The following is a 20,414-nucleotide window of genomic DNA, read 5'->3' on the forward strand; positions in this document are numbered from 1 at the left end:
AGGTGATCTGCCCACCTCAGCCTCCCAAAGTGTTGGGATTACAGACGTGAGCCACTGTGCCTGGCCTATTTTATACACATTTAGCACTTTTTTTTTTTTTTTTTTTTGAGACGGAGTCTCACTCTGTCGCCCAGGCTGGAGTGCAGTGGCCGGATCTCAGCTCACTGCAAGCTCCGCCTCCCGGGTTTACGTCATTCTCCTGCCTCAGCCTCCCGAGTAGCTGGGACTACAGGCACCCGCCACCTCGCCCGGCTAGTTTTTTGTATTTTTTAGTAGAGACGGGGTTTCACCGGATTAGCCAGGATGGTCTCGATCTCCTGACCTTGTGATCCGCCCGTCTCGGCCTCCCAAAGTGCTGGGATTACAGGCTTGAGCCACCGCGCCCGGCCTTTTTTTTTTTTTTTTTTTTTTTAAATAGATACAGGGTCTTGCTGTGTTGTCCTGGCTGGTCTCAAACTCGTGGGCTCAAGTGATTCTTCTGCCTTGACCTCCCAAAGTGTTGGGATTACAGGCATGAGCCACTGTGCCTTGCCTATATTTAGTGCTCTTACCGCATGCATTCTGGTTGTTTGCTACCATGTTATTACCCTTCCTTACCAAAGATTATTGAAGTTAAATGTTTCTGGTTTCATTTTCTTTTTTAAATTGACAAGAAAAATTGTATATGTTGTTTCTGATTTAAAAATATCTCTTGTGTATACTTCATAACCTCTGGCAAGTACCTTGTAAAAGGAAGTATTTCATATGACAGATGCTCTTTCGTTGTGATTAGGAAAATCAGGCCACATGTCTTGGAAGTGGCAGTAGAGGTCAGAATTGAGTGTTTGTAAAAGAGCACTTATCTCTAGGTTTTTAAGCTTTTCAGCAGAAACCATAATCAATTCAGAGATAGCTTACAGAAAGATTAAATAACATATGCTGAACCTCCTTTCATCTTCAATGCCTGAGTTTAGCCCAGTCTAAAAACAGTTGAGTTACCAATGACAGTATGGTAATCCTGACCAGCATTCAATACCAGAAGAACAAATTATTTTAGGTTAGACATGAGGAACACCTTCCTGACCAAATGGTTGTAAAATATTAAGAACTTTCACAGAATTTCCTCAGTATGTTTTAAAGGGCAACTAGGCATAGATTAGATACGGTTTCTAATTTTGTGTGATATATAATGCATGAAGAATCAACTGATAGAGCCAGCTTACTTGATTTGTATTAAACATAAAAATAGTGGACTTGATGATTTAAACAGTGTCTTTAGAAATACTAGATCCATTTAGGGATTATATTTCCTTGTTATTTTGGGTAGAATCTTGAGAATCCTTGGATGTAACTCATCCCCTTGGATAACTGTCAAGGAGACATGTCAGTTTGAATGAACTTAAATTAAAAAATAATGATTTATATTGTCACATTGGTAGTTAAGATAATAAAAATAATGATTTGCTCTAATGCGTATGAAATATTTAATACTTGTGTTTACTTTAACATTTGTTATGTAGTCATAACATTTACTACCTCAGAAGTGTCCAACATTAGCTCTTTAATCATTTGCACTGTTTGAGAAAGGGTTGTTGTCCGTCTCATATTGGAGAGATCAATAACATGCGAGACAATTTGGAAATAAAGAGATTACTAGTGGTAAATGTAGATAGTACAGATATAAACTTCTGCCATGAGTTTTTAATTTTAACGTTCCTTGGATAATTTTTTTTAAGGTATCAGGTTTTTCCAAAATAAAGTGAAATTTCATCCGATAGCCTTTAGGTTCAAGTAAATAGAAATTTGCTGTGTACCTATTATTATTTACTATAATAGTCTATATTTTATTTCCTTTTAAGAGCATTACAGCATTGTGAAGAACTGATTCAACAGTACAACCGCGCTGAGGACAGCATATGCTTAGCTGACAGTAAGCCTCTGCCTCACCAGAATGTAACTAACCATGTAGGCAAAGCAGTGGAGGACTGCATGAGGGCCATCATTGGGGTGTTGCTCAATTTAACTAATGATAATGGTAAGATTTTTTCCATTTTTTTCTCATTGAAAGATGTATATTACATGTGAAAACAAGTTATTTTTCTTTGTTTCTCCTTTTCTTAGGATAGTGATTTTTTAATTTGTCATAATGTACTTGACTTATTCATGTGTAGGTTTAAATTGCTTTTAAGAGTTGGTATTTTTAGAAGCCTAGTAGCTTAACCCAGAAGTATCAACAGTATGTTTCAATGGAGAAATGACTGTACAATTCCAAGTTAATGTCCATGTTAATAAATCTCCATTATTAGTGTTCTAAGGAAGAATCAATAACCACTTTCCTATATCCATTTCTTATTTCAGAGTGGGGCAGCACCAAAACAGGAGAGCAGGACGGTCTCATAGGCACAGCACTGAACTGTGTGCTTCAGGTTCCAAAGTACCTACCTCAGGAGCAGAGATTTGATATTCGAGTGCTGGTAAGTTGAAATGACTTTTTCAGAAAAATGAGTATCATATCTAGTAAGGTGTGCAAAATGTTAACCTTAGTTTGGGTTTAAGAACCAACCCTTTAATATATTTTGGGTTTTTTTCATGAATTTCCTTAAGAACATACTTTTTTTTTTTTTTTTTTTTTTGGAGATGGAATCTACAGTGGCATCATCTTGGCTCACTGCAACCTCCGCCTCCCTGTTTCAAGCAGCCCTCTTGCCTCAGCCTTCCAGGTGCTGGGACTATAGGCATGTGCCACCATGCCTGACTAATTTTTGTATTTTTAGTAGAGATGGCGTTTTGCCATGTTGCCCAGGCTGGTCTCAAACTCCTGGCCTCAAGCGATCTGCCCACCTCAGCCTCCCAAAGTGGTGGGATTACAGGTATGAGCCACTGCGTCTGGCTGAATGTACTTCTTATTGTGCAAAAGAAAGCCATGAAAGACCCTATGTAAACATAAAAAGTGCAAAAGCTAAAAGTGACGGTTAAAAATTAAAGGAATGATTCTTTGGGAAAATTGGTGGGTTTTTTTGTTTTGCTTTTTTTTTTTTTTTTTTTTTTTTTTGAGACAGAGTCTTAGTCTCTTTCCCAGGCTGGAGTGCAGTGACACAATCTTGGCTCACTGCAACCTCCATCTCCTGGGTTCAAGTGATTCTCCTGCCTCAGCCTCCCAAGTAGGTGGGATTACAAGCATCCAACACCACACCTGGCTTGTTTTTGTATTTTTAGTAGAGATGGGGTTTCCCCATGTTTGTCAGGTTGGTCTTGAACTCCTGGCCTCAAGTGATCCACCCACCTTGGCTTCCCAAAGTGCTGGAATTACAGGCATGAGCCACTGTGCCCGGTCTTTTTGCTTTTTTTTTCTTTTTGTCCTTTCATACTACTGGTTTTTAGCCATTTTATAGATGGTAGAACACTGATATTCAGCTTTTTAGCTACCAATAAAAATTGTGTATATTGTGTTTATTTGTTTTAAGCACTCATCTCTGATAATATGTGTCTTTTAAAATTTTTGAAGGGCTTAGGTCTGCTGATCAATCTAGTGGAGTATAGCGCTCGGAATCGGCACTGTCTTGTCAACATGGAAACATCGTGTTCTTTTGATTCTTCCATCTGTAGTGGAGAAGGAGATGGTAGTTTAAGGATAGCTGGACAAGTTCATGCTGTTCAGGCTTTAGTGCAGGTAAGCAACCACTTAAATACAAACTCATAACTGCAGTTTGTTGGATTTGTCCAATTTCTTTTATCAATTCCACCTTTTACCTCCTTTTCTTCCCCACCTGTTGCTGGCCCCTTCTGCCCCTCCCCCAGCCTTTTTAGTTAGAACTCCTGAAGCATGTCTCTGCTAGGGTCGAAAGGGACTGTTTTACACCTGACCAATTTTTAAATATTCACAGCGTCTAGGGTGAAAGCTTATTTTAAACCAGAATTTGTAACCAATTAAAAATGTGGTACACGGTGGTGCACGCCTATAATCCTAGCACTTTGGGAGGCCAAGGCAGGTGGATCACTTGAGGTCAGGAGTTCAAGACCAGCCTGACCAATATGGTGAAACCTCATCTCTACTAAAAATACAAAAATTAGCCAGGCATGGTGGCATGCACCTGTAATCCCAGCTACTCAGGAGGCTAGGCAGGAGAATCACTTGAACTGAGGAGGTGGAGGTTGCAGTGAGCCAAGGTGGCATGTCACTACACTCCAGCCTGGACAACAGAGGAAGACTCTGTTTCAAAGAAAAAAAAAAATGGTGTTGTGATTTCTCTGTAGATCAGTACACTGCTTAGAATGCATTCTTACTTTATTCTGCTGATTTTTCTCAACTTTTATAATCACTCCTTAAGTATTGTTACCAAAAAGCAGAGACAAAGGCACATTTGTTTTATTAATCAAATTGGGTGCGGTGCAGTGGCTCACACCTGTAATCCCAGCACTTTGGGAGACTGAGGCGGGGAGGATCACTTGAGTCCAGGAGTTCAAGACCAGCCTGGGCAACATAGTGAGCTCCCATCTCTGTTTAAAAAAAAAAAAAAAAAAAGTCAAGAATCCAGGCCCATCTCATCCACTTCATGTTCTCTAGTATTTATTTACTCATCTGATCTGTGTCCAGAACTTTGACCTTATGGACCATAGAAAGCTAGAAGTTCCTTTGTCACCTGTTCCCTTACCCAGTCTGGAAAGGGCAGAGTAGCTGAGCATGGGAAATCGTGAATGAGAATGTTTCTTTGAACCATTTAAAGTCATTTTTCATTATCCTCTTTTGTTCTCTATTATGTGTGATTGAATGTTGACTGTAGGTAAGAGGTAGTTAATCCCTAGGATTTTCTTCTTAGATTCAGGATACTCGGTCTTGACTAGCCTTGAAATTTTAGTTTATTTAAAATACAAAATTAAATGTGAAACTAGTGATAAATTGTCATTACTTATCAATAACAATAATAGTAAATGGTAGTAGTAATTTACTAACAATAATTGGTAATAGACTACTTTTAGTCTCCAGATACCATTTAGAGATTTCATTTAATGCAAAAACCATTTTAAAATATTTGGCACCTCTCTCTTTGATCCCATCGACACATTTATTTTTCTGCTAAATGAAGCATTTCTTGACCAGGCTAGGTAGCTCACACCTATAATCCCAGCACTTTGGGAGGCCAAGCAAGGTGGGTGGATTGTTTGAGCTCGGGAGTTTGAGACCAGCATGGGCAACATAGTGAGATCCTGTCTGTACAAAAAGTAAAATAGTTGATCGAGTGTGGTGGTGCATGCTCATAGTACCAGCTACTCGGGAGGCTGAAGTGAGAGGATTGCTTGGGCCCAGGAGTTTGAAGTTGCAGTGAGCCGTGATTACAGCACTGTGTTCTAGCCTGGGCAACAGAGTGAGACCGTGTCTCAAAAACGTTTTAAAAAAGTATTTTTTTTTCTGTACAGTTGACTTGTTTTTAAACTTTTTATTTCAAAATAGTTATAGACTCACAGGAAGTTACAAAAATAGTACAAAGAATCCCATTTACCCTTTACCTAACTTCCTCAAATGGTGACATGTTATATAACTGTAGTACCATAGCAAAACCAAGAAATTGACATTGGTACATCACTGTTAACTGCACTGTAGACCTTACTTAGTTTCACCATTTTTCATCTGCATTCATTTATGTTTGTGTGTAACATATGTACCTCTGTTCAATTTTATTACATGTATAGATTAATGTACTCACTACTACATTGAGGTATAGTACCATCACCATAAAAGAATTCTCTTGTGCTGCTCACTGTACAGCTTACCTGCCTTCCCTGTCTCCTAGCTACCACCAAACTGTTTTCCATCTTTTTTCATCTCATTTTATTTTTTTCTATCATTCTAGTCCCTTTCTTTTAAAAATTGACTTTTCTTCAAATGGAACCTAGAAATGAATAAAAACTTACCGTCAGCCGCCTCACGAGCTGTATTTGAAGGCACAGATGATAGGTCTGCATTATTCACATAATAGGGGTTCATTTGCAGAAGCCACCCCCACACCCTAGGAGATCTCTGTGAGTTGTTTCAGGATAGTCTCAAATTTTCCTACTGTGTCTAATTGACCTGGGAATATCACTTCCAGTATTCCTCTTTTGCACTTAGTGTTATAGAAGCTTCTTGTCCTTCAGGGTGTCATCCTGTATCTTCTCTGGCTTTCCTTTATCTGCTATGGTTTATGGTTTGTCATTTTTAAATCAGTTTACAGTTTTTGTTTTTCGACTGTAATACCTTTTGGGTGATGGGTTCTGTTACTCATTTTAGAAAATTGTGCTGCCTTGTACTCAGTTATCTTAAAGTATCAAGAAATGGCTTTTAATTCTGTTATTCAAAGGTAGAGTGGAAAATTCCATGTTCATATTTATATCCTTTATGCTACTGGTAACGCTGGTCTGAATCCAGTAATTTTCAAATTACGTATCTTTTCAATAATGTTGTATAAATGGAATCTTACAGGTAGTTCTGATTACTGACATGAACTTTCCTCTTTCTAGCTGTTCTTACCTATTTATGGATCTGTTTATTTTTTAAAAACCAAACATAATTCACAAAAATAGTGGGGGGAAAAAAAGTCAGATCCAGAAAGGTTTAAACTCCATAAATGTATTTCCTAAAACATTACCATTTGTAACAGTTTTGTGTTTGTCCTGAGAAATCAGTGTTTGTGCATATATCAAAATAAATGTGGAGGCCAGACATGGTGGCTCATGCCTGTAATCTGTAATCCCAACACTTGGGGAATCTGAGGCAGGCAGATTGCTTGAGCCCAGGAATTTGAGCCTGGCCTAGGCAACATGGCAAAATTATGTCTCTACTAAAAATTTAAAAATTAGCCAAGTGTGGTGGCATATGCCTGTAGTCCCAGCTCTTTGGAAGGCTGAGGTGGGAGAATCACTTGAGCCCAGGAAGTGGAGGCTGCAGTGAGCCATGATCCTGCCACTGTACTCCAGCCTGGTCAATGGGAGTGAGACCCTGTCCGAAAAGTAAATAAAAAATAAATGTGCAATGTGTTTTATATAAAGGGACTCTTACTGTACATAGTGTTTAGTCTATACCCGCTCTTTGCGTAAAGTGTCTTCCTGAGCTTTTCATGTCAACACATAGGTTTATCACATTCTTTGTAATGACTGCAAACCAGTAGCTTTTTTATTTATACATACATACATACATACATACATACCTACATAGTAGTCTCTTTTGCCCAGGCTGAAGTACAATGGTCCAGTCACAGCTCACTGTAGCCTTTACCTCCCAGGCTCAGGTGATCCTTTTACCTCAGCCTCCCAAGTAGCTGGGACTACAGGCACATGCCACCACATTTAGCTAAGTTTTGTATTTGTAGAGCTGAAGTCTCACTATGTTGCCCAGGCTGGTCTCAAACTCTTGCACTCAAGTGATCCTCCTGCCTTGCCTCCTAAAGTGCTAGGATCACAGGCGTGATCCACCATGCTCTGCCTTAGTACTTTATTTAACCAAACCTCTACTGATACACTTTTTGATTGTTTTGTGTTTAAGTTTTATTTTGTTACAAAAATTACAGAAATAAATACCCTAGCATCTAAATCTTAGGCCATACTTTTCTTTTTTAAATTTTTTTTGGAGACAGAGTCTTGCTCTGTCACCCAGGCTGGAGTGCAGTGGCACCATTTCAGCTTACTGCAACCTCTGACTCCCAGGTTCCAGTGATTCTTCTGCCTCAGCCTCCCAAGTAGCTGGGATTACAAGCATGCGCCACCACGCCCAGTTAAGTTTTGTATTTTTAGTAGAGGTGGTTTCACTGTGTTGGCCAGGCTGGTCGCGAACTCCTGACTTAAGTGATCCGCCTGCCTCGGCCTCCCAAAGTGCTAGGATTTACACGCATGAGCCACCCTGCCTGGTCAGGCCATACAAAGTATGTCTGTGAGCGTACTTTTCTGGTTTAGGAATTGTTGTGTCAGAATATATTGTACTGTATTTAAAGTTGATATGCCTAACTCCTCCCACCCTCATCACCAAACACATACTTCCTGTGCCCTCAATTTATACTTCCCCCTAAAACTTTTTATGATTCCCCATTCCTTCATACTCTTGCCAAGATTTTTGCTAGTCTAACAGGTTCCTAGGTATTTTTGGTATTTCCTTAAATGGCATTTTGTACATGTCCAGAAACAGTGATGGTTCATTCTTTTTATTTTTCCAAAGCCCTTGCTGTGTTTAGCTTCCTTTTTTTGACCTTTTCAAAAGCAGTCATCCTTAAAGTTGTGTCTTCAGAGTAACCCACAACAACTCAGTTCTTTCTGAAGTCATAAGTAGGAGTCCATTATTCTCTTCTCATACATTTTTATCTCAGGGCTTGAAAATTATTGGGAAACCCAAAGAACTTTTGTTGTTTATATGTGCTTTATCTATCTATATTTATTGAATTAGAAATTAAAACTGGGAGACATTACATTAGCTGTTAGAGCAGTGACATAATCACATGGCATGTAGATTCCAAAACTCCACTGTACACTCAGTGAAAGAAGAAAGAAGTCAGCAGACCTCTTAATATTGAGTGTAATTTTGACCTCCTGTACTCCCTGATAGGGTCTTAAGGATCCATAGGGATTCTTAGACCAGTTTTGAGAATTGCTGTTCTCTATAAATGTTAACTTTTATTTTCTGAAAGATATTATCTTGTATAATCTCTCTTTGAAGTTTGTATACCACTCTTCTGTATACTCAACAAATCTTTGGGGTCTACTTGGCATTTGATTTTCAGGCAATTCTTTTAGTAACTTGGAGCATTTCCCAATTCATGTCAGTGTTTTCTATGTGTCAGTACTGTACCAGCTCAGGGAAAATAAAGTAAGTGATGGCAAGGAATTTAGCATATTCCCCTTTGACTTAAGAATTTTCCAATTTTGTATTTTTTGCTTGAATTTCTTGTATTATGCAAATTAAGGGAAATTATTGAGACTCATTCTTCCAAGCAACCTGCGTCATTAGTAGATGACTTCATTGAATCTTAGCAGCATTTATACTTTTGTTTTGGCTTTCGATAGGATGTAGAGCAAAAGCTTTTACTTATACTCACCTCTTTTTACCACATAACCATCTTAGAGTTAGTGATACATTTAAAAGCAACTATAACTTTATATTTGCATATATGCATATTGATTGGCGATCTCTTTTTAATGATCTTCAAAAATAATTTTTATCAGCTATTCCTTGAGCGAGAGCGGGCAGCCCAGCTAGCAGAAAGTAAAACAGATGAGTTGATCAAAGATGCTCCCACCACTCAGCATGATAAGAGTGGAGAGTGGCAAGAAACAAGTGGAGAAATACAGTGGGTATCAACTGAAAAGACTGATGGTACAGAAGAGAAACATAAGAAGGAGGAGGAGGATGAAGAACTTGACCTCAATAAAGGTATATTTACTTTGAATGGTGTACTTACATTGAAGATAGTGGTTTGATTTTGTTTTTTTCTTCAAACCATTTTAATTCGCAGATTGTCTTAATCTGGCTATTACTTGAGGACCTCTCTAGTTCAATCCAGACAAGCTTTGATACTTGAGTGCTTGTGGTAGTTCTCCCACAGTGAGGAAGGTGCATGCCAATGGCAGGCATGCTAGTGACAGGAAAGATCCAGTTAAATCACTCTTCCTTCCGGCGCCCTCCTTTCCTTTACTCATCTGTGAAGAGACACATAGGAGACATAATGGAATTTTTTCAGTTTTCAGTTTTTGAGATTGTTTTTTCAGCTTCACTATAAACTTGAAGATCTGTTGTCATAAATTATAGTAATAGTTCTCAAAATGTAAGTGCTAGATGGGAAACAATAAGAAATATACTGTAGGCTGGTGGCTCACACCTGAGCCCAGCACTTTGGGAGGCTGAAGCAGGAGGATTACTTGAGGCTAGGAGTTTGAGACAATCTAGCAAGACCCCATCCCTACGAAAAATTTAAAAAATTAGCTTGGCATGGTGGCGCAAGCCTGTAGTCCTGGGTGCTCAGAAGGCTGAGGTTGGAGGATTGCTTGAGCTGAGGAATTCAAAGTTACAGTGAGCTACGATTGCACCACTGCACTCTACCCTGGGTGACAGAGCAAGACTCCGTCTCAAAAAAAAAAAAAAAAAAAAAAAAGATACTAGAGGTAATATCTTCACCAGTCATACATTACTGAGTATCTGCTGTTGTCAGAATTTGTGATACAACTTTTGCCATTCATACGAGTTCTGCAGAATAGCCATTTGTAACTTCATATCACTAAGGTTATGAATTTAAGTTCAGTCAGCCCTCCATACCTGTGGGTTCCACATCCACAGAGTCAGCCAACCACAAATCAAAAATATTTGAGGAAGAAAAAAATAATACAGGTTAATAAATAATATAGTATAACAGCTATTTACATAACATTTACATTGTATTAGGTATCAGAAGTAATCTAGAAATGATTTACAGTATGCCAGAGGATGTGTGTGTCTTATATGCAAATACTGCACCCTTTCCTATCAGAGATTTGAGCATACGCCAGTTTTGGTATTGGAGGGTGCTGGCATCCTGGAACCAATCCCTGCTCGGATGCAGAGGGACGACCATAATGTGTTCAGTTTTACATCACTAGGAAGCAAGCTGCCGCAATGTCTCATTCTGAGCCTTTTCTCCTGTTACTCCCACTTCTCCACAAATCTGATACCATTAGTTCTAATATTGTAATACTTTTCCTTTTTCTCAGTTACTAGGTTTTGATGCTTTTCTTTTTTTGGCGTAATAACAGTTTTGGTTCTTTAGCAGTCTTTTAAAAAGTTACAGCTTTATTGAGATAGAATTCACAGACTGTACAGTTCATCCTTTAAAAGTGAGTAATTCAGTAGTTTTTCATATATTCACAAGGTTGTGCTGCCATCACCACTAATTCCAAATACTGTTTTTATCACCACTAAAGGAACCCTATACCCATTAGCAGCCATCACCCCTATTTTCCCGTCCTCCCTGGGCACTGGCAACCACTAATCTACTTTCTGTGTCTATGGATTTGCCTGTTTTGGACATTCCATTTAAAAAAGAATCATACAATATGTGGCCTTTTATGACTGGCTTCTTTCAGCCAGCAGAATGTTTTCAAAGTTATCTGTGATACAGTATTTGTTAATACTGTATTCCGTAGACAAATAATATTCCATAATATTGTTATACCATAGTTTATCCATTTGTTTACTGATGGACATATGAGTGGTTTCTGCTTTTTAGCTTTTTGAAGTTATCTACAAGTTTTTTTGTAGACATGCATTTTCTTTTGGATTTATACCTAGGATTTGGAATTGTTGGATTGTTTGTAACTGTGTGTTTAACATCTAAGAAAATGCCAAATTGTTTTCCAGCGTGGCTGCACTATTTTACATTACCATCAGCAATGTATGAAGGTTCCAAGTTACTTGTATTGTAAAATAAAATTTTTAGTCATCCTAGTGGGCGTGACATGATATCTCATTGTGGTTTGATTTGCAGTTGCCTGGTGATTAATGCTGCTGACCATCTTTTTCATGTGCTCATTGGCCATTTGTGTATCTTGTTTGAAGAATTCTCTAAGTCCTCTGCCCAGTTTTGTGGGTTTTTGTTTTTGTTGTTTTTGAGACAGAGTGTTGCTCTGTCGCCCAGGCTGGAGAGCAGTGGCACAATCAGGGCTTACTGTAGCCTTGACTTCCCAGGCTCAAGCGATCCTCCCACCTCAGCCTTGCAAGTAGCTGGGGACTACAGTCGTGCACCACCACACCCATTTAAGGTTTTTTAATTTTAGTGGAGAGGAGGTCTCACTATGTGGCCTAGGCTGGTCTCAAACTCCTGAGCTCAAGTGATCCTCCCGCCTCAGCCTTCAAAAGTACTGGGATTATAGGTGTGAGCCACCACGCCTGGACCCTTTGCCCAGTTTTAATTGGGTTGTTTTTGTTGTTGAGTTGTTAAGAATTTTTTTGTATGTTCTGGATACTTGACCCTTATCAAGTTCATGATTTGCAAATATATTCTATCATTCTGTGGATTATCTTTTCAGTTAATTGTTTCCTTTGTAACACAAAAATTTTAACTAAAAGTTTTATGGTTTCAGCTATTCTTTTGGATCCTTTTTTCATTTTGATTTAATTTTTGTTAAGTTGTGGATATCCAGTTGTCCTAGCATCATTTGTTGATTTGTAGCTGTTTTGAAGTAAAGATAACTAACAGAATGGTTGGTTTTGTAAGGTTTGTGTTAATTAATATACTGTTACAATTCTCAACTCTCTCAGCCCTTCAGCATGCCGGCAAACACATGGAGGATTGCATTGTGGCCTCCTACACAGCACTACTTCTTGGGTGTCTCTGCCAGGAAAGTCCAGTAAGTACATAGTTCAGTGATGTTTTATGTATCTTTGAAAGATTCCAATGTAACAGCTTCATACCTTTACCTGTTTCACTTACTTATTTCTTCAGTGTTTCCCCTTTAATGTCCAACTTATTCCACAAAGGCTATTGGCTGGTTATAGGGTTATTTAAACTGTTTGTTTTCTATGGAGGAAAAATGGCAAGAAAATGTGTTAACATTTCCAGTAGTTTTATTTAAATTACCTAAATAGTTTTAAAGTAAAAACTTTAGTACAGTCTCTATTGGAAAGAGAATGTGTAGCATTTTTTACATGCTAATCCTTTCCAATATAGGTTTTATTAAGTAAGGCTTGGAGTGGAGTAAATTAAATTGATTTTCACTTTTTAAAAAGTGAAATAAAGTTGATCTTTATGGCTTTGTTAGAAAGGATGTGCCTGTCAGAGTTAGGCTGTTAAAGATATAAGAAAAAGCAGTTCTGGAAAACAAGCTAGTCAGTCCTTTAATCTCATGAAAAAGGAAGAATTACACACATGAAATCAACTTAAAAATCAAGATAGTGTATAATACTGAAAACTACTTGTTGAGATTTTTAAGGTACGTCCCAAAGGTCAGAATACATTAGGTCTAATGAAAAAGCTCTTGTGGCTGGGTGTGGTGGCTCACGCCTGTAATCTCGGCACTTTGGGAGGCCGAGATGGGCAGATCACTTGAGGTTAGGAGTTCGAGACCAGTCTTGCCAACATGGTGGAACCATGTCTCTACTAAAATATAAAAATTTGCTGGGTGTGATGGCACACACCTCTAATCGCGGCTACTCGGGAGGCTGAGGCGCAAGAGTTGAATTGCTTGAATCCTGGAGGTGGAGTTTGCAGTGAGCCAAGATCACGCCACTGCACTTCAGCCTGGGCTTCAGAGTGAGACTGTTTCAAAAAAATAAATAAGAAAAGAAAAGGCTCTTGTTTGATGGATGAATCTGTTCAGATGCCTTTGGTTGGAGTAAAAGAAGGGATAGTGTGAAACCTGTACTCATCTGGCTTAAACAAGATGGCAGAGTCTAATTTGGGTGATGTCAGTGCCTCACTGAGGTCATCAGAGGCTCGGATCATTTCTGTCTTTATTGTTTTTCTGTATTTTTTTGTAGAGACAGGGTTTCACCATGTTGCCCTGGCTTGTCTCGAACTCCTGGGCTTAAGTGACCCTCCTGTCTTGGTTTCTCAAAGTGCTGGGATTATAGGTGTGAGCCACAGCGCTCACCCCATTTCTGTGTTTAAACTGCTGTCTTCCACATGTTGTCCTTTGCTAGCTCTCATGGTCCCATGCTAAGCTAGGTGTCTCATCAAATTAAATAATGCCTAGCAGTAATAGGTGCCTCTTCCTCTAGGTTCTTTTTTTTTTTCCATAGGTACATTGGCTAGAAATACGTATCTTTTTAAGACAACTGTTTGTTTATTTCCCCTTTGGGACCCCATGCCACTCTAACCCCTCACCAGGTAGACTTCCTTATCTTGGCCAGCATCGGGTCACAATGCTTTTGTCTGAACCAGTTGCTGGCCAGGAACATGGGATTACTATGAGTGGATTAGATCATCAGGATTCACTTTGGAGAAATACGAATGTCTAGACAATCAGGCTGAGTCAGCCCGAAAGTGGAAGGTAATGACTATGGGGATAGTCTGCTGCCTTGGGAAAAACAAAGATGAGGAGTAAAACTGTTGAAGAAGGACACGGCAGAATCATTGTGAGTATTCTCTTTAAGATGGGGGGGTTGGGCGTAGGTGGATTATTGTAAAGCCAGAGTTTGAAATGGAAGGCAGATTGTTTTCTAAGAGCAAGGGCATTGAGGGAGCAAGAAAGAGTGGAGACCTATAGAGTGGGGGTTAGTTTCAGTAGGAAGCAGGGGCCATCTCATTTTGAAGCTGGAGGACTGGAAGAACAGAATAATGATAAATGCGTGGCTTCATTTGAGCAGGAACTCATGCTGGCTCCTTGTACTTGGGCCCATCTACCCAGCCACGTTTCCTTATTTTTGCCATCTAATTCTTTGTATTGCCTTTTTTTTTTCACTTTCTGTAACTAAGTCCTGTGTGTTTTTTCTGAATCCATCTTGTCTATCTCTTCCATACTTACATTTTAACCAACCTAAATACACGAGCCCACTCTGTGTGGCCCCTCTGGGTACCACCCATTTCAGGATCAAGACCAAAGTTCTCATCATGGCTCTGGAGGCCCCGCAAGATCTTTATATCCCTTTTTCTTATTTGCAGTGACAAGATTTTAAGAGCAAATCAGAAACACATCACACACAGGAGAGGAAGAAGAGGCAGGCCTCAAAAGCAATGAAAATAATATTTAAATGTAAAGGTTTTTAGATACTCTGTTTTGTACACACTATAGGTTTAGTCATATTTCAGTCATATTCTTTCTTACATAATCATTCTTGAAATTGTGTTATTACCACATGTGATTTATCTTGGGTCATCTTTCCCATGCTAATTCCTATTTGTGTTTGCCTGTATCTATCTTGTCTCTAAAGAGAGAATGTTCTTAAGTTGTAGGCAATGTTGTGAATTCAGAGAGCCCCAGATTTGTTTGTTGCCTTGGAGATTATTATGATTAACACCAAAAAGCTAGCTGATACCACAAAATGTAAAGGAAGTTTGGTTTGCCTAATGTGTAAGTGAAAGAGATAGACAAGAAAGCATGTGGTTGTTAGCAAATGCCGCTTTGTGGTCTGATCCTGTTTTCACTTGCCCTTCATGACTTCTCACTTTGCATCTGGTGCATTGCAGTGGTCAGTCTTCTCACTGCTCTTCCTGCTTTCTTGCCCGTCCATTCCTGGGACATTGCACATTGCCACCAGAGCTAACCTACTTCAGAGCACTTGCTGATCACATAGCTCCTTGCCCAGTCTTCCTTGGCTCACAGCCAATAAGGGGACTAATGGCTGTTTAATGTTGCAAGACCCTGGACTTAAGACTGCTTCTCCAATTTCCAAACTTACATACCCACTGGATACTTTAAAAATTTTTTGAATAGGCCATGCTGTATCATGCCTTTTCTTTTTGTACCTGCTATACTCTGTTAAAAAATGCAGTCACTGTCCCTCCCATTGCCTCAGAAATGCTGTATGTTATGTTCTGTAGTGTGTTGACAGAGAAGGATTTGATTTGGATTGAGGGAGTTGCATCCAAAACATAGGAGCTAATCATATATTCTCTATTATAGAGGTGTACTTTTGTACTGAGCAGTTCTCCAGAGACACTTTAGCCACTACTCTGCCCACTACTGTGATAGCTTTTGGTGGAAGGATCAGTTTGAATGTAACTGATACCTTCATCACATGAGTACTTTAGCAGTTTTTTGATTAGATCTTTTCTGAAGCTGTATTCATCTCATTATTTTGCCGCTTTCTAATTTTGCAAGTACCCTGGCATGGGAATAGAAAAAAGGGGGAGGGTAGTGGCAAATTTCTGAAGAGAAATATGTTGTCTCTCCTTTTTTGCCCCCGCTAACAAAAGTCAAATTGGAAGTTTTTGTGTGTTTTATTGTTGTTTGGTTGGTTTTGTTTAACCTTTACCTTGTGTCCCCAAACTTGGGACAGTATACTTTCTTTTGCTCCTTACTACAGGTGAACCTTCCTAAAAGGTCTTTTCTTTTTATTCTCCCTAAAACATTTAAAGCATTCTTTAATGTAATGAAATAGTTTTTTAAGCAGGTTGTGTAATGTTTTCCATGTAACAGATTGGTTTATATATAGTTTGGCTGCTTCTTGCTAATAATGAAGGGTTTTCTCTCCTGATACTGTCTGAGAATCTATCGTAAGTGAGGTTAGATTACCTTTGGAAAGATGCTTCTAGTTAATTCCTGTCCTATATAATTAGTTGAATTCATCTGTGAAGCGTGTGAATTTTTCTTTCATCTTTTTATTTCATGAGCAGCTTTGTGAGTACATTCTCAAGTCTAAAGTCCTCACCCTCTTCTCCTATTCCTCCGGGGCCCCCAGTGAAACATACACATACATTAAACAGTGCAGTTTGTTATTTCAGGCCTTTTTCTTTGCATTTATGAAAGTAGGCCAGCATGCTGCCTCACGCCTGTAATTCCAGCACTTTGGGAGGCCAAGGCGCGTGGATTACTTGTGTCCAGGAGCTCGAGACCAGCCTGGCCAACATGATGAAACCCCATCTCTACTAAAAATACAAAAATTAGCCAGGCGTGGTGGCACGTGCCTATAATCCCAGCTACCCGGGAGGCTGAGGCATGGGAATTGCTTGAACCCAGGAGGTGGAGGTTGCAGTGAGCTGAGATTGCACCATGGCACTCCATCCTAGGTGACAGAGTGACTGTTTCATTTAAAAAAAAAAAGTAAATGTGCACACAAATGTTTATTTGTAGCTTTTGCCAACTTTGCCTTTCTCCTTTCTTTCTGGGGGTGTGGTAGGAAATCGACAGCACGCAGAATGAGTGTGGAAAGAGAATAACCACGTGTTCCAAGGATCTTGAAAATTTACACCGAGATGTGTGTCAAAACCAACAACATTGTACGAGGTGCATTCTCATGTTTTCTGCCAGCTGACCAACATTTCTTGCTCTGTTTCCTCAGATCAATGTAACCACTGTGCGGGAATATCTGCCAGAAGGAGACTTTTCAATAATGACAGAGATGCTCAAAAAATTTTTGAGCTTCATGAATCTCACTGTAAGTAGCTTTTATGATTTTAAATTTAAGTGTAATACATTGACAGTAGACATAAAAATACTATGGCCATAGTAAGTGGGAGCAAAAAGGGATTTTCTTCTAATTTTAATAATTGTGTTCTATTTCTTCAAGGTAATTATTGCATGTTATGGCAAATAACTATCAAACCCACAATTTAATCTCGGTGTACTTTGATTTGTAGTGTTCAGTTTAGTAAATCTAGAGGTAAACTTTTATTTTTACTTCTTAAAATCTGTTAAATATTAACTGTTACTTCCTTTCGCCTTCATCCCCCTTTCAGTGTGCTGTTGGAACAACTGGCCAGAAATCTATCTCTAGAGTGATTGAATATTTGGAACATTGCTAGCTGCTTTACCTTTGCTTCAGGTGCTCGGTAATGCTGGAGCTATCCTTAGACAAAGAAAAGTCAAGTTATGAAAGAAGTCCTTGAAGATGTACCAAGAACATTCATCAGTATCATTCGTGTTTGGATTTTTAAGGCCACCTGATTTCTTCATCATGCATTCGGCATTTGCTAAATGACAGTTACTACATCAATCTGCAACTATCAAAAATGAGGGAAAAGGTTCAGGCTGTTAACAATTCCATGCAGTATTTAAATACATTTACTTTGGCGGAGTTTATACCCTCCCCTTGTTTTCTTGCTTTATTCGGAGCAAGTTTGAAGGGGAAAATTTGTGCTGCTGTTAGTGCAACTGCTGTGTATGTTGAGCCACTGTTGTCATGCCAGCCAGGTGCAAAGGCAGCTTAGCTACTGAGGTAGCGAATGTTCTGAGGACATTCTAGACAACAGCTTAGTTCCTTTTTCAGGCTCATTTGCTTTTGCTTTTTTGTTGAATGATTCCAATCGTAAATAAAGCTTTTAATAATTTTGTGAATTTTTTGGTTGTTGTTCCCTGAACTACTGTCTATATTTAAAATTAGATGGAATCCAAAGATACATGGGATTAATAGTATATTTTTTTATTCTTGATTAGGTTTGGGTTATTGAACTATTTTTTACTTTTGAGACCACAACCATATTCAGTATCATACCGTAATGTGTCATGCTGTAGACACAAGAAAAACAACAGTTTGAGGGAATATTGTATAAGATGATGTGCCCTGTTAAAGGAAGAGGCAAAATAGTCAAACCCAGGGTAGTTTACACTTAATGCTAGAGAGACTCTTGAAACATTATTAGGTTTTGAGGAAAGACTCTCTAGATATATTTTCTAATGTTCAGTACAATAAATATAAGGAAGCTAAAACACCAATGTGGAATTCATGTTTTCAGATAACATGTATATTCTTCTATAGAGTGACAGGATCAATTGCATAAGCGCAAAGCCTTAAATTGCTGGTTTAGAGAAGACCCTTTTTTCATTCAGATCCTTTGTTCATAGAGCGGTTATTTGGAAAACAGTTATGGAACACAAAACATTTTATAGATTTAATATAACATTGCAAATTTTTCTTGTATTTTTCAGACCACTGGTTATACTTTTTTTTTCCCCTTTTTTATTGATTGGGCCTGAATACAGGCTTTCTAGAGATCTTTTTCATTAATACTTTTAAATACCTTTCAGGTAGTACACATCATGTTTCTTCATTGGATTTGTAAAACTTGAAGCCATAAAAATATTAGTTTGGTGTGTATTGGGGAAAATAGCTAAAAGTCTAATTTTTACCCTTTTAGACTTTGTTATTTCCTTGTATAAAGTGACAAATCGGGGCTCTTGTATCAGTGCCAGCTGTAATGTTTTTAAATGCAGTGGCTGCCTTCTGTTGTCTTCCTATTTTTGATAATGCAGATTGTTGGGAAATCTATAAGGAAGTAACTGATTCCAGGCAAATTGTTTTCTTCCTTCTACCCACCCCGACCCCTACCCATCACCTTTTAAGAACATACAACGCCAGTGTAACGTGGGAACCATTGAGATTGTATTTGCCCTGAGTATTAAAGCTGGCTTAGCAAAATACTTTTAAAAACATATTGGTAAATGATACCCATAAAACTAAATTAGTTATATTTTATTTTAAAATGCAAAATACATTGGTATTTATTAATCATTGGATTTAGGGAAAGGGACAGATTTTTGGTGAACCTGACTTGTGGCAGATGGTAAGGAATATTCTAAAACATTTGGATGAGAACAATCAGGGCGAACTACATTTTTCTGTTACACTGGTAATCATTTGAAAATTGATTTACCTCAGTGTTTAACAGTTTTTGTTTTGTTTTGTTTTTTAAATAATAACTAATTGTCAAGCACTGATAAGAGATGCAGATTTTGGTGGGGGGAGGTGGTGGGGGAGATAATCACTTCACCAACTGCAGTGCATTTGTGTGTTTTTAACCCTCAGAGAACTCTGCATTTTAGGGTACTTGAGGCTGACTTGCAAATTAACTAAAAGTTTTAAAGTAACCTTTTTTTCCATTGTAAATATTTCTGTAAATACTACCAATTGGAAATTAGAACAGTAGAGTACTTTTCTGAATCCAATCCTATTTTTATTTTATACAGTATTTCTCAGCTGTGATCTTTGGAGCAAAAGCCAACGGCAGGAAAAAATAGTTTGTACCAGTTTCATGAAGTATGTCTTTGGGTTTTTGTAAATAATTTTAACTCAAATAAAATTGCTACTTTCAATACACATGTTGTCTTTAACATAAGTCTATTGGAGGACAAAAGTGTCACAAACTTTATATATAGCTGACTAATGGGAAATACACTATCACTTAGCACACATTTAACCAATTTTCGTTAAATATTTTATTTCTCTGTTTTTAATAATACTTATCTGAATATAATGTGAACTCAACAACTCAGGCCAATTAGGGACTGGATTTTCAGTTAGGCCCTTGACATACTGTTTTGATTTAGGTATTTTTTGCTCCTATGAGTATGATCCAGACTTATTTGCTTCTGAGGTTTTACACTGCTTTTTAGTTTTTTTAGTTTAAGTTTTCTTCTTAATTGTCAGTCCTTAGGCCTCCTGCATTTACAAGTAGATTCCTCAACCTCTCCTTTACTGCTTTTAGCCACAAAACTAGATTGAAGGATCTCTCCTGGGAGTTTCCATCTACTCTCCCCACTTATAAAACATGAGTATGTAAGAGTGGTTTCAGGATGCAGGCTATGGATATAGAAAAACAAATCACACATAAAATTTGAATCCTTTTTCTGATACATGTTTATTGACTTTGAGTAAATTCTTGGAGCATTAAGCCTGTTTCCTCAAAACAGGAAAAGTAGGGATAGTACCTACCTCATGGTTGTGAAAATTAAGTAAGTACATACGAAGCATTAGCACAACATTCTAAACTTAGGATGACCGGGCACAGTGGCTCATACTTGTAATCCCAGCACTTTGGGAGGCTGAGGTGGGCAGATCACTTGAGGTCAGG

General features: G+C 38.4%; 1 protein-coding gene across 3 annotated transcripts in view; it reads left to right on the forward strand.

Annotated features, from left to right (window-relative positions):
* WAPL (WAPL cohesin release factor) overlaps window positions 1-19,660 on the forward strand; it is an 85,736-nt gene extending 66,076 nt beyond the window's left edge. For all 3 annotated transcript variants that reach the window (XM_050803812.1, XM_050803814.1, XM_050803813.1), the window contains 7 exons: window positions 1,839-2,014; window positions 2,338-2,453; window positions 3,485-3,649; window positions 9,163-9,370; window positions 12,227-12,315; window positions 16,907-17,002; window positions 17,304-19,660. In XM_050803812.1, coding sequence (XP_050659769.1) covers window positions 1,839-2,014; window positions 2,338-2,453; window positions 3,485-3,649; window positions 9,163-9,370; window positions 12,227-12,315; window positions 16,907-17,002; window positions 17,304-17,369 — 916 coding nt within the window. In that variant the 3' untranslated portion in view covers window positions 17,370-19,660. The remainder of the gene's footprint in view (window positions 1-1,838; window positions 2,015-2,337; window positions 2,454-3,484; window positions 3,650-9,162; window positions 9,371-12,226; window positions 12,316-16,906; window positions 17,003-17,303) is intronic.
* The last annotated feature ends 754 nt before the right edge of the window (window positions 19,661-20,414 follow it).

This window comes from Macaca thibetana, chromosome 9, assembly GCF_024542745.1.
Source record: "Macaca thibetana thibetana isolate TM-01 chromosome 9, ASM2454274v1, whole genome shotgun sequence".
NCBI lineage: Eukaryota > Metazoa > Chordata > Mammalia > Primates > Cercopithecidae > Macaca > Macaca thibetana.